The sequence below is a fragment of the Oncorhynchus kisutch genome, unplaced genomic scaffold (genome assembly GCF_002021735.2).
Source record: "Oncorhynchus kisutch isolate 150728-3 unplaced genomic scaffold, Okis_V2 Okis05a-Okis16b_hom, whole genome shotgun sequence".
Classification (NCBI taxonomy): domain Eukaryota; kingdom Metazoa; phylum Chordata; class Actinopteri; order Salmoniformes; family Salmonidae; genus Oncorhynchus; species Oncorhynchus kisutch.
Genome location: NW_022261982.1, coordinates 2,881,384 through 2,894,669, shown reverse-complemented (window position 1 = coordinate 2,894,669; position 13,286 = coordinate 2,881,384). Strand labels below are relative to the sequence as shown.

Here is a 13,286-nt window from a genome sequence, read left to right as displayed (position 1 = left end):
CATTGTAGAATAATATTGAAGATATAAACTATGAAATAATACATATTATAAGTGTTAAACAAATCTAAATATATTTTATATTTGAGATTCTTCAAAGTAGCCACCCTTTACCTTGATGACAGCTTTGCACGCTCTTGGCATTCCCTCAACCAGTTTCAACTAGAATGCTTTTCCAACAGTTTTGAAGGAGTTCCCACATATGCTGAGCACTTTTTGTCTGCTTTTCCTCCACACCATCTCAATTTGGTTGAGGTCGGGAGATTGTGGAAACCAGGTCATCTGATGCAGCACTCCACTCTCCGTCTTGATAAAATAGCCCTTACACAGCCTGGAGGTGTGTTGGGTCATTATCCCCCCCCCCCCCCCCCCGGCTTATGGGTTAACTATGTTGTGTTGTATAGCTGATCCAGCAAGCAGAGTGTTAACTATGTTGTGTTTTGTAGCTGAACCAGCTAGCGGAGGGTTAACTATGTTGTGTTGTGTTGTATAGCTGAATGAGCTAGCGGACCGTAATGTAGAGTGTGTGGGGATGCTACATGAGTCTCAGGAAGAGATCAAGGAGCTGCGCAGTAAGAACACTCCGTCTGCAGGCATGAGACGACACCTGCCCTACGGACTCTTCCCCATGGTGAGATATATACCTTCTGTAATGTATGTGTGTGTGTGTGTGTTAGGGATGTAAGGATTTAAAATGTTTAAGATACAAGTGCTTCGGTCCGCGGAACCCAAACCGAACCAAATGTAGCATGCATCGGTCAGAAAATTTATTCAAAGTGAAAAAAACACTGGTTCACTAATATCTTTTGCTCATATTATATTATTTCTACCTTCAGAAAATACCTCATATTTTGTGACAACTGATGTGTCCTCTCCTTCAGTGTTGAACTGCATGTAACTGTGTTGAGCGTCATTGATCTACAAGTCATTTTGCAATGTCGAACAACCGCAGGCAATATCATTAGTCTAGTCAAACTGCGCACTGTGCCCAGCTTCACACGCTGACCAACGTGAGGTAACACGCATTTCCACGTAGCACGCTGGGGGTGATTAAACAACGGAGCCTCATTCATTTTCTATGGAGTGAAGTGGGTGGGGGGACCGTGGGGGAACTTTTTGCAAATACTCTGTGACATTGTGCCGCTATTGACCAATCTAAGCTCACTATAGCTTCCAACCCCTAGTTGATTGGCTGTTGATACCTAGCACTACCTGCCCTGCTTTCTAGCACCCTAGAGCTATCCTGCTTTCTAGCACTCTAGAGCTATCCAAATTATTATGTTATGTGGAAGTTGGGCAGGAGGCTGTATTGCATTAGTGGAAACCTCCGGTTTGCCGGTTTTTACTAGCAGAAGTCACTTTTTGTAGCAGGTTAGAAGAATTAGATTAAGGTTAGGAAAAGGGTTAGTTAAAATTGTTTCCAAAGCAAACATATCTAGCAACAACCAGGCCTGCCTTGAGAAGCCATGGATCACAGGATTCATCCACACCAAGCTAAAGGCTAGAGCTGCCTCTTTCAAGGAGCTGGATACTAATCCGGGACGCTTATAAGAAATCCCGCTATGCGCTAAAACGAACCATCAAACAGGCAAAGTGTCAATACAGGACTAAGATTGAATCCTACTACACCGGCTCTGGATGTGGCAGGGCTTGAAAACTATTATGTACTATGAAGGGAAACCCAGCTGCAAGCTGCCCAGTGACGCGAGGCTACCAGACAAGCTAAATGCCTTTTATGGTCGCTTTGCGGCAAGCAACATTGAAGCATGCATGAGAGCACCAGCTGTTCCGGAGGACTGTGTGATCATGCTCTCCGTAGCCAATGTGTGCAAGACCTTTAAATAGGTCAACATTCACAAAGCCGCGGGGCCAGACGGATTACCAGGACGTGTACTAAAAGCATGCGCAGACAAACTGCCAAGTGTCTTCACTGACATTTTCAACCTCTCCCTGGCCAGGTCTGTAATACCTACATGTTTCAAACGGACCACAATAGTCCCTGTGCCCAATAACACTAAGGTAACCTACCTAAATGACTACTGCCCCATAGCACACACGCCGGTAACCATGAAGTGCTTTGAAAGGCTGGTCATGGCTCACATGAACACCATCATGCCAGAAACCCTAGACCCACTCCAATTCGCATACCGCCCCAACAGATCCACAGATGACGCAATCTCAATCGCACGCAACGCTGCCCTTTCCCACCTGGATAAAAGGAACACCCATGTGAGAATGCTGTTCTTTGACTACAGCTCAGTGTTCAACATCATAGTGCCCACAAAGCTCATCACTAAGTTAAGGACCCTGGGACTAAACATCTCCTTCTGCAAATGGATCCTGGACTTCCTGACGGGCCGCCCCCAGATAGTAAGGGTAGGTAACAACACATCTGCCAATACTGGAGCCTCTCAGGGGTGCGTGCTTAGTCCCCTCCTGTACTCCCTCAGCTGCGTGGCCAAGCACGACTCCAACACCATCATTAAGTTTAGGCCTGATCACCGACAACGATGAGACAGCCTATAGGGAGGAGGTCAGAGACCTGGCAGTGTGGTGCCAGGACAACAACCTCTCTCAATGTGAGCAAGGCAAAGGAGTTGATTGTGGACTACAGGAAATGAAGGGCCAAACAGGACCCCATTTAACATCGACGGGACTGAAGTGGAGCAGGTTGAGAGCTTCAAGTTCCTTCGTGTCCAACAAACTGTCATGGTCCAAACACACCAAGACAGTTGTGAAGACAGCACGAGAACACCTTTTCCCACTCGGGAAACTAAAAAGATTTGGCATGGGTCCCCAGATCCTCAAAGTTCCACAGCTGCACCATCAAGAGCATCCTGATCGGTTGCATCCCAGCCTGGTATGGCAACTGCTCGGCATCTGACTGACAGGGCCAGTATATCACTGGGTTCAAACTTCCTGACATCCAGGACCTATATACTAGGTGGTGTCAGAGGAAGGCCCAAAAAATTGTCATAGACTCCAGTCACCCAAGTCGTAGACTGTTCTCTCTGCTGCCGCACGGCAAGCGGTACCGGTGCTCCAAGTCTCCTTAACAGCTTCTACCCACAAGCCATAAGACTACTGAACAACTAATCAAATGGCCACTCAGATAATCTACATGGAACCCCCCCCAGTGTTATCAATGCATAGTCACTTTGCAAATGACCTTGACTATCCTGTACCACCGCACATTGACTTGGTACCGGTACCCCCTGTATATAGCCTCCACATTGACTCTGTACCGGTACCCCCTGTATATAGCCCCCACATTGACTCGGTATCGGTACCCTCTGTATATAGCCTCCACATTGACTCGGTATCGGTACCCTCTGTATATAGCCTCCACATTGACTCTGTACCGGTACCCCCTGTATATAGCCCCCACATTGACTCGGTATCGGTACCCTCTGTATATAGCCTCCACATTGACACTGTACAGGTACCCTCTGTATATAGCCTCCACATTGACTCTGTACAGGTACCCCCTGTATATAGCCTCCACATTGACTCGGTATCGGTACCCTCTGTATATAGCCTCCACATTGACTCTGTACCGGTACCCTCTGTATATAGCCTCCACATTGACTCTGTACCGGTACCCCCTGTATATAGCCTCCACATTGACTCGGTACCGGTACCCCCTGTATATAGCCTCCACATTGACTCTGTACCGGTACCCCCTGTATATAGCCTCCACATTGACTCGGTACCGGTACCCCCTGTATATAGCCTCCACATTGACTCGGTACCGGTACCCCCTGTATATAGCCTCCACATTGACTCTGTACCGGTACCCCCTGTATATAGCCTCCACATTGGCTCTGTACCGGTACCCCCTGTATATAGCCTCCACATTGACTCTGTACAGGTACCCTCTGTATATAGCCTCCACATTGACTCTGTACAGGTACCCTCTGTATATAGCCTCCACATTGACTCTGTACCGGTACCCCCTGTATATAGCCTCCACATTGACTCTGTACCGGTACCCCCTGTATATAGCCTCCACATTGACTCTGTACCAGTACCCCCTGTATATAGCCTCCACATTGACTCTGTACAGGTACCCCCTGTATATAGCCTCCACATTGACTCTGTACCGGTACCCCCTGTATATAGCCTCCACATTGACTCGGTACCGGTACCCCCTGTATATAGCCTCCACATTGACTCTGTACCGGTACCCCCTGTATATAGCCTCCACATTGACTCGGTACCGGTACCCCCTGTATATAGCCTCCACATTGACTCGGTACCGGTACCCCCTGTATATAGCCTCCACATTGACTCTGTACCGGTACCCCCTGTATATAGCCTCCACATTGACTCTGTACCAGTACCCTCTGTATATAGCCTCCACATTGACTCTGTACCGGTACCCCCTGTATATAGCCTCCACATTGACTCTGTACAGGTACCCCCTGTATATAGCCTCCACATTGACTCTGTACCAGTACCCTCTGTATATAGCCTCCACATTGACTCTGTACAGGTACCCCCTGTATATGTTATTGTTATGTAAATGTATTGTTACTTTTTGAATTGATTTTTTTTACTGAAGAATATTTACAATATAAACTAATCTATTTCTTGAACTGCATTGTTGGTTAAGGGCTTGTTAGTGAACATTTCATGGGAAGGTCTACACATGTTGTATTAAGGGCTTGTTAGTAAACATTTCATGGGAAGGTCTACACATGTTGGTTAAGGGCTTGTTAGTAAACATTTCATGGGAAGGTCTACACATGTTGGTTAAGGGCTTGTTAGTAAACATTTCATGGGAAGGTCTACACATGTTGGTTAAGGGCTTGTTAGTAAACATTTCATGGGAAGGTCTACACATGTTGGTTAAGGGCTTGTTAGTAAACATTTCATGGGAAGGGCTTGTTAGTAAACATTTCATGGGAAGGTCTACACATGTTGGTTAAGGGCTTGTTAGTGAACATTTCATGGGAAGGTCTACACATGTTGGTTAAGGGCTTGTTAGTAAACATTTCATGGGAAGGTCTACACATGTTGGTTAAGGGCTTGTTAGTAAACATTTCATGGGAAGGTCTACACATGTTGGTTAAGGGCTTGTTAGTAAACATTTCATGGGAAGGGCTTGTTAGTAAACATTTCATGGGAAGGTCTACACATGTTGGTTAAGGGCTTGTTAGTGAACATTTCATGGGAAGGTCTACACATGTTGGTTAAGGGCTTGTTAGTGAACATTTCATGGGAAGGTCTACACATGTTGGTTAAGGGCTTGTTAGTGAACATTTCATGGGAAGGTCTACAGCTGTTGTATTAAGGGCTTGTTAGTAAACATTTCATGGGAAGGTCTACACATGTTGGTTAAGGGCTTGTTAGTAAACATTTCATGGGAAGGGCTTGTTAGTAAACATTACATGGGAAGGTCTACAGCTGTTGTATTAAGGGCTTGTTAGTAAACATTTCATGGGAAGGGCTTGTTAGTAAACATTTCATGGGAAGGGCTTGTTAGTAAACATTTCATGGGAAGGGCTTGTTAGTAAACATTTCATGGGAAGGGCTTGTTAGTAAACATTTCATGGGAAGGGCTTGTTAGTAAACATTTCATGGGAAGGGCTTGTTAGTAAACATTTCATGGGAAGGGCTTGTTAGTAAACATTTCATGGGAAGGGCTTGTTAGTAAACATTTCATGGGAAGGGCTTGTTAGTAAACATTTCATGGGAAGGTCTACAGCTGTTGTATTGGCCGCAGGTTTCCAATGTGATGTTCCATGAGGTAGGCAGCCTGTTACTTTAGTTTTGGCAGTTTGCTTTAAACAATCAGTCTATATGGTCATTTTTAGACATACAGGGGAAAGTTGATAATTTAATAATGAGGAAAGCAAGTCATTTCTGCGAGGTGCACTGCGTGGTTGAAGCGGTGGGAGAAGAACACGCAATAAAACATGTAAAACGGGTGAAATTCAAAGTTGTGCCATATATTCATTGGCTATGTCATAGCTCATTTGTAAACAATAAATATTGATACATTACTACCTCAAACACTTAAGCTGCAAAAACATCAAGTTAATCAGTGGGTGATGGGGATTTCAGAACCAAAGTGGGGGGAGAAAAACACCGGCTACATTGCCCACCTAATCTGATAGTGGTAATGGGGGGGGGGGGTAGTCTCCTTTATGGCTCAGATCAGGTGCCTTAATGGCATACATAATTTACACACAGACGTCAGCTCAGACACACAGAGAAGTCAGCTCAGATAGATCCAGCTCAGACAGATCCAGCTCAGAGAGGGCCAGCTCAGGCAGATCCAGCTCAGACAGATCCAGCTCAGAGAGGGCCAGCTCAGACAGATCCAGCTCAGACAGATCCAGCTCAGAGAGGGCCAGCTCAGAGAGGGTCAGCTCAGACAGATCCAGCTCAGAGAGGGCCAACTCAGACAGATCCAGCTCAGAGAGGGCCAGCTCAGACAGATCCAGCTCAGAGAGGGCCAGCTCAGACAGACCCAGCTCAGAGAGGGCCAGCTCAGAGAGGGCCAGCTCATGAGCTCCATCTGCAGCAGATTTGTATTTAGAATGGAAAATTAATGTGTTTATGCCGCAAATGTCAGTGCATCGATTCATTCTCTAATTAAACCCAATCATTTCAAACTAAAACGTATCGTTTCTGTATCTTATTGGAGCCCATGTATCTAGGTATCTATCAAATTATCTTTAAAGGGTAAGATGCATATCCCTAGTATGTGTATGTGTGTGTGTCAATCCTATTTATGTGTGCGTGTGCCCAATAGTGTGTGTACCTATTAATGAGTGTAAATGACTGTGTCTCAGGACTCCCTGGCAGCAGAGATTGAGGGCACCATGAGGAGAGAGCTGAGTGTCGAGGACGAGGTGGCTTTCCAGGACCAGAAGTGAGTATAGAACTCACACACACCGACAACAACAAACACACACACACACACCCACACCGACAACAACAAACACACATACACACCCACACACCGACAACAACAACAAACACACACACACACCCACACCGACAACAACAAACACACATACACACCCACACACCAACAACAACAACAAACACACATACACACCCACACACCGACAACAACAACAAACACACACACAAAAACAGAAGAGCAAAAGCAATCAAAGCAGAAGCTCCCCTCCTCTCTTCCCCTCCTCTCTTCCCCTCCTCTCTTCCCCTCCTCTCTTCCCCTCCTCTCTTCCCCTCCTCTCTTTCCCTCCTCTCTTTCCCTCCTCTAACTCCCCTCCTCCTCTAACTCCCCTCTCTTCCTCCCTCTCTCCCCGTCCCCAGAGTTTCCCAGAAGAAGGTGTTTCAGACTGTACGCGTGGTCAACGAGTCGGTAGAGCGAGCTGCAGCGATGGCCACGCCCCCTATCCCCGGCTCGGGAGGCAGCTGCCTGGTGATGACGGCCCAGCCCTTCCTGTCCGCACAGGGGATCGACCAATCCCACGGCCGCGCCAAGTGAGTTACCCAGGTTGACCCTGATTGTTAGACCTGCAGTCTAAAGCACCCGTATTGACTGTAGTGGATTCATTGAGTCAGTGGCAACAATATGTGAGAGAATTTAAAGCATATTATTTGATATGATTTAATTCAAACTTATTTCAGTGAATTTAGTGCCTACAGAGGAGTATATTTGGGTAAGCATGTGTTTGTGTTGCGTGTCTGTATTTGTAGTAGGGAGGAGGTCCCGCTCGGCAAGCCTGGCGCACCAGGAGGAAATGACCTCGTGTCGGCGCTGCACCGCCTCTCCCTGCGGCGGCAGAATTTCCTGTGCGAGCGGCAGTTCTTCCAGGCGGAACGCGACAAGAAGCTGGAGGCCCTGGCTGGGGGGGCGGAATCGGATGTGGAGGGGAGTGGCTACAGCTCACCAATGAGCAGCCTCATGTCATCCTTCACCAACCTATCAGAGTTCTCGGTCTCGTCCAGCTGTTTTAAGACCTTCCTGCCTGAGAAGCTGCAGATCGTCAAGCCCATGGAGGGTAAGGATACGTTCATGCTTTAAGTGTAGTCATGATAATGGGCACGTTCCAGGCAGTGCGATAAGCAACCCCTCTGCACAAATCTACCAGTGATTGAATGCCACATCATCTTTTGCAGTCAGGCATCAGATTTCAGTATGTTAGGCTGCGTTTAGACAGGCAGCCCAAATCGGATATTTTTGTCACGATGATGATTGGTGAGGTGATTGGTCAATAGACCAATATCTGATGTGAAAAGATCTGATGTGATTGGACAAAAGACCAATTAGTGAGAAAAAGATCAGAATTGGGCTGCCTGTCTAAACACACCCTTAGAGATGTGGTTACTGAATGTAGGTGGCCTGGAATGCAGCCAAAAGCTATATCATCTATCCAGGAGTTATTCCTGACCCAATATCTATGATGTCTATATTATCATATCTGTATACTGGTACTCTTGAAATTAGGATATTAATTAGGAGTTTTAGTTTAGTTGTGATGTAACACATTGATCCCTGACCTCTAACCTTTGCCCTCTCTAGGCTCCCTGAGACCAGAGTTTGAACCCACTTGGTCACATTATGATATCTGTCAACTGTAACACTCCTAATTTTCATCTGTGAGTAACGCATTTGACGCCTGACCCCTAACCTTTAACCTCTGACCCCTCTAGGCTCTCTGACTCTGCACCACTGGCAGCAGCTGGCCATGCCCCACCTGGGCACCATCCTGGACCCCCACCCGGGCGTGGTCACCAAGGGCTTTCGGCCCCTCCCCCATGATGCTCTCGCCGACACCGTCTACCGCCTCACTGACCTGGAGGAAGATGAAGAGGGAGGCGACGAAGAACAGAAATATGACATGAGAGGTACTTTTATTCACTATAGTTTTGGCAAGTCGGTTAGGACATCTACTTTGTGCATGACACAAGTAATTTTTCCAACACTTGATTACAGACAGATTATTTCACTTATAATTCACTGTATCACAATTCCAGTGGGTCAGAAGTTTACATACACTAAGTTGAATGTGCCTTTAAACAGCTTGGAAAAATCCCCAAAATTATGTCATGGCTTTAGAAGCTTCTGATAGGCTAATTGACATCATTTGAGTCAATTGGAAGTGTACCTGTGGATGTATTTCAAGGCCTACCTTCAAACTCAGTGCCTCTTTGCTTGACATCATGGGAAAATCAAAATAATTCAGCCTAGACCTCAGAAAAATAATTGTAGACCTCCACAAGTCTGGTTCATCCTTGGGAACAATTTCCAAACGCCTGAAGGTACAAACAATAGTATGCAAGTATAAACACCATGGGACCACGCAGCCGTCATAGCGCTCAGGAAGGAGATGCGTTCTGTCTCCTAGAAATGAACGTACTTTGTGTGCGAAAAGTTCAAATCATTCCCAGAACAACAGCAAAGGACCTTGTGAAGATGCTGGAGGAAACAGGTACAAAAGTATCTATATTCACAGTAAAATGAGTCCTATATCGACATAACCTGAAAGGCCACTCAGCAAGGAAGAAGCCACTGTTCCAAAACCGCCATAAAGCCAGACTACGGTTTGCAACTGCACATGGGGACAAAGATCGTACTTTTTGGAGAAATGTCCTCTGCTCTGATTAAAGAAAAATATCTGTTTGGCCATAATGACCATTGTTATGTTTGGAGGAAAAATGGGGAGGCTTGCAAGCCGAAGAACACCATCCCAAACGTGAAGCACAGGTGTGGCAGCATCATGTTGTGGGGGTGTTTCGCTGCAGGAGGGACTGGTGCACTTCACAAAATAGATGGCATCATGAGGAATTGAAAATTATGTGGATATATTGAAGCAACATCTCAAGACATCAGTCAGGAAGTTTATACTTGGTCGCAAATGGGTCATCCAAATGGACAATGACCCCAAGCATACTTCCAAAGGTGTGGCAAAATGGCTTAAGGACAATAAAGTCAAGGTATTGGAGTGGCCATCACAAAACCTTGACCTCAATCCCATAGAAAATCTGTGGTCAGAACTGAAAAAGCGTGTGCAAGTAAGGAGGCCTACAAACCTGACTCAGTTACACCAGCTTTGTCAGGAGCAATGGGCCAAAATTCACCCAACTTATTGTGGGAAGCTTGTGGAAGGCTACCCGAAACGTTTGACCCAAGTTAAACAATTTAAATGCTACCAAATCCTAATTGACTGTATGTAAACTTCTGACCCACTGGGAATGTGATGACAGAAATAAAAGCTGAAATAAATAATTCTCTCTACTATTATTCTGACATTTCACATTCTTAAAATAAAGTGGTGATCCTAACTGACCAAAGACAGGGAATTTTTACTAGGATTAAATGTTAGGAATTGTGAAACTGATTTTAAATGTATTTGGTTAAGGTGTACAGTCGTGGCCAAAAGTTTTGAGAATGACACAAATATGAATTTTCACTAAGTCTGCTGCCTCAGTTTGTATGATGGCAATTTGCATATACTCCAGAATGTTATGAAGAGTGATCAGATGAATTGCAATTAATTGCAAAGTCCCTCTTCGAAATGAACTGAATCCCCCCAAAACAATTCCACTGCATTTCAGCCCTGCCACAAAAGGACCAGCTGACATCATGTCAGTCATTCTCTCGTAAACACAGGTGTGAGTGTTGATGAGGACAAGGCTGGAGATAATAGAATAATAGACTGGAAGCTTCAAAAGGAGGGTGGTGCTTGGAATCATTGTACTTCCTCTGTCAACCATGGTTACCTGCAAGGAAACAAGTGCTGACATCATTGCTTTGCACAAAAATGGCTTCACAGGCAAGAATATTGCTGCCAGTAAGATTGCACCTAAGTCAACCATTTATCGGATCATCAAGAACTTCAAGGAGAGCGGTTCAATTGTTGTGAAGAAGGCTTCAGGGAGCCCAAGAAAGTCCAGCAAGCGCCAGGACCGTCTCCTAAAGTTGATTCAGCTGCGGGATCGGGGCACCACCAGTACAGAGCTTGCTCAAGAATGGCAGCAGGCAGGTGTGAGTGCATCTGCACGCACAGTGAGTTGAAGACTTTTGGAGGATGGCCTGGTGTCAAGAAGGGCAGCAAAGAAGCCACTTCTCTCCAGGAAAAACATCAGGGACAGACTGATATTCTGCAAAAGGTACAGGGATTGGACTGCTGAGGACTGGGGTAATGTAATTTTCTCTGAATCCCCTTTCCGATTGTTTGGGGCATCCGGGGAAAAAAGCTTGTCAGGAGAAGACAAGGTGAGCGCTACCATCAGTCCTGTGTCATGCCAACAGTAAAGGATCCTGAGACCATTCATGTGTGGGGTTGCTAGTGGGCTCTCACTCACAATTTTGCCTAAGAACACAGCCATGAATAAAGAATGGTACCAACACACCCTCCGAGAGCAACTTCTCCCAACCATCTAGGAACAGTTTGGTGACGAACAATGCCTTTTCCAGCATGATGGAGCACCTTGCCATAAGGCAAAAGTGATAACTAAGTGGCTCGGGGAACAAAACATTGATATTTTGGGTCCATGGCCAGGAAACTCCACAGACCTTAATCCCATTGAGAACTTGTGGTCAATCCTCAAGAGGTGGGTGGACAAACAAAAACCCACAAATTCTGACAAACTCCAAGCATTGATTATGCAAGAATGGGCTGCCATCAGTCAGGATGCGGCCCAGAAGTTAATTGACATCATGCCAGGGTGGATTGCAGAGGTCTTGAAAAAGAAGGTTAACACTGCAAATATTGACTCTTTGCATCAACTTCATGTAAAATCAAAAGTAACAGTCAGTATCTGGTTTGGCCACCAGCTGCATTAAGTACTACAGTGAATCTCCTCCTCGTGGACTGCACTAATTTTGCCAGTTCTTGCTGTGAGATGTTACCCGACTCTTAACCTCCAATCCAACAGGTCCCAGATGTGCTCAATGAGATCCGGGCTCTTTGCTGGCCATGGCAGAACACTGACATTCCTGTCTTGCAGGAAATCACGCACAGAACGAGCAGTATGGCTGGTGGCATTGTCATGCTGGAGGGTCATGTCAGGATGAGCCTGCAGGAAGGATACCACATGAGGGAGGAGGATGTCTTCCCTGTGATGCACAGTGTTGAGATTGCCTGCAATGACAAAAAGCTCAGACCGATGATGCTGTGACACACCGCCCCAGACCATGATGGACCCTCCACCTCCAAACCGCTCCCGCTCCAGAGTACAGACCTCGGTGTAACGCTCATTCCTTCAACGATAAACGTGAATCCGTCCATCACCCCTGGTGAGACAAAACGGCGACTCGTCAGTGAAGAGCACTTTTTGCCAGTCCTGTCTGATCCAGCGACGGTGGGTTTGTGCCCATAGGCGACAGTGATGTCTGGTGAGGACCTGCCTTACAACAGGCCTACAAGCCCTCAGTCCAGCCTCTCTCAGCCTATTGCGAACAGTCTGAGCACTGATGGAGGGATTGTGCGTTCCTGCTGCAACTCGGGCAGTTGTTGTTGTTACCATCCTGTACCTGTCCCGCAGGTGTGATGTTCGGATGTACCGATCCTTTTGCAGTTGTTGTTACACATGGTCTGCCACTGCGAGGACGATCAGCTGTCCGTCCTGTCTCACAGTACGGACATTGCAATTTATTGCCCTGGCCACATCTGCAGTCCTCATGCCTCCTTTCAGCATGCCTAAGGCACATTCACGCAGATGAGCAGGGACCCTGGGCATCTTTCTTTTGGTGAGTCTGTAGAAAGGCCTCTTTAGTGTCCCAAGTTTTCATAACTGTGACCTTAATTGCCTACCGTCTGAAAGCTGTTAGTGTCTTAGCGACCATTCCACAGGTGCATGTTCATTAATTGTTTATGGTTCATTGAACATGGGAAGCATGGGAAATGGTGTTTAAACCCTTTACAATTTTAATTTTTACTAGTTATTTTTGAAAGGCAGGGTCCTGAAAAAGGGACATTGTTTTTTTGCTGAGTATGTATATATACAGTGGGGAGAACAAGTATTTGATACACTGCCGATTTTGCAGGTTTTCCTACTTACAAAGCATGTAGAGGTCTGTCATTTTTATCATAGGTACACTTCAACTGTGTGAGACGCAATCTAAAACAAAAATCCTTGTTCTCCCCACTGTATGTATGTATATACACTGCTCAAAAAATAAAGGGAACACTAAAATAACACATCCTAGATCTGAATGAAAGAAATATTCTTATTAAATACTTTTTTCTTTACATAGTTGAATGTGCTGACAACAAAATCACACAAAAATTATCAATCGAAATCAAATTTATCAACCCACGGAGGTCTGGATTTGGAGTCACACTCAAAATTAAAGT

General features: G+C 45.8%; 1 protein-coding gene across 4 annotated transcripts in view; it reads left to right on the top strand.

Annotated features, from left to right (window-relative positions):
- LOC109876969 (trafficking kinesin-binding protein 2) overlaps positions 1 to 13,286 on the top strand; it is a 77,769-nt gene that overhangs the window by 58,197 nt on the left and 6,286 nt on the right. For all 4 annotated transcript variants that reach the window (XM_031813216.1, XM_031813214.1, XM_031813215.1 and 1 more), the window contains 5 exons: positions 491 to 628; positions 6,801 to 6,880; positions 7,294 to 7,464; positions 7,681 to 7,985; positions 8,638 to 8,832. In XM_031813216.1, the coding sequence (XP_031669076.1) occupies positions 491 to 628; positions 6,801 to 6,880; positions 7,294 to 7,464; positions 7,681 to 7,985; positions 8,638 to 8,832 (889 nt within the window). The remainder of the gene's footprint in view (positions 1 to 490; positions 629 to 6,800; positions 6,881 to 7,293; positions 7,465 to 7,680; positions 7,986 to 8,637; positions 8,833 to 13,286) is intronic.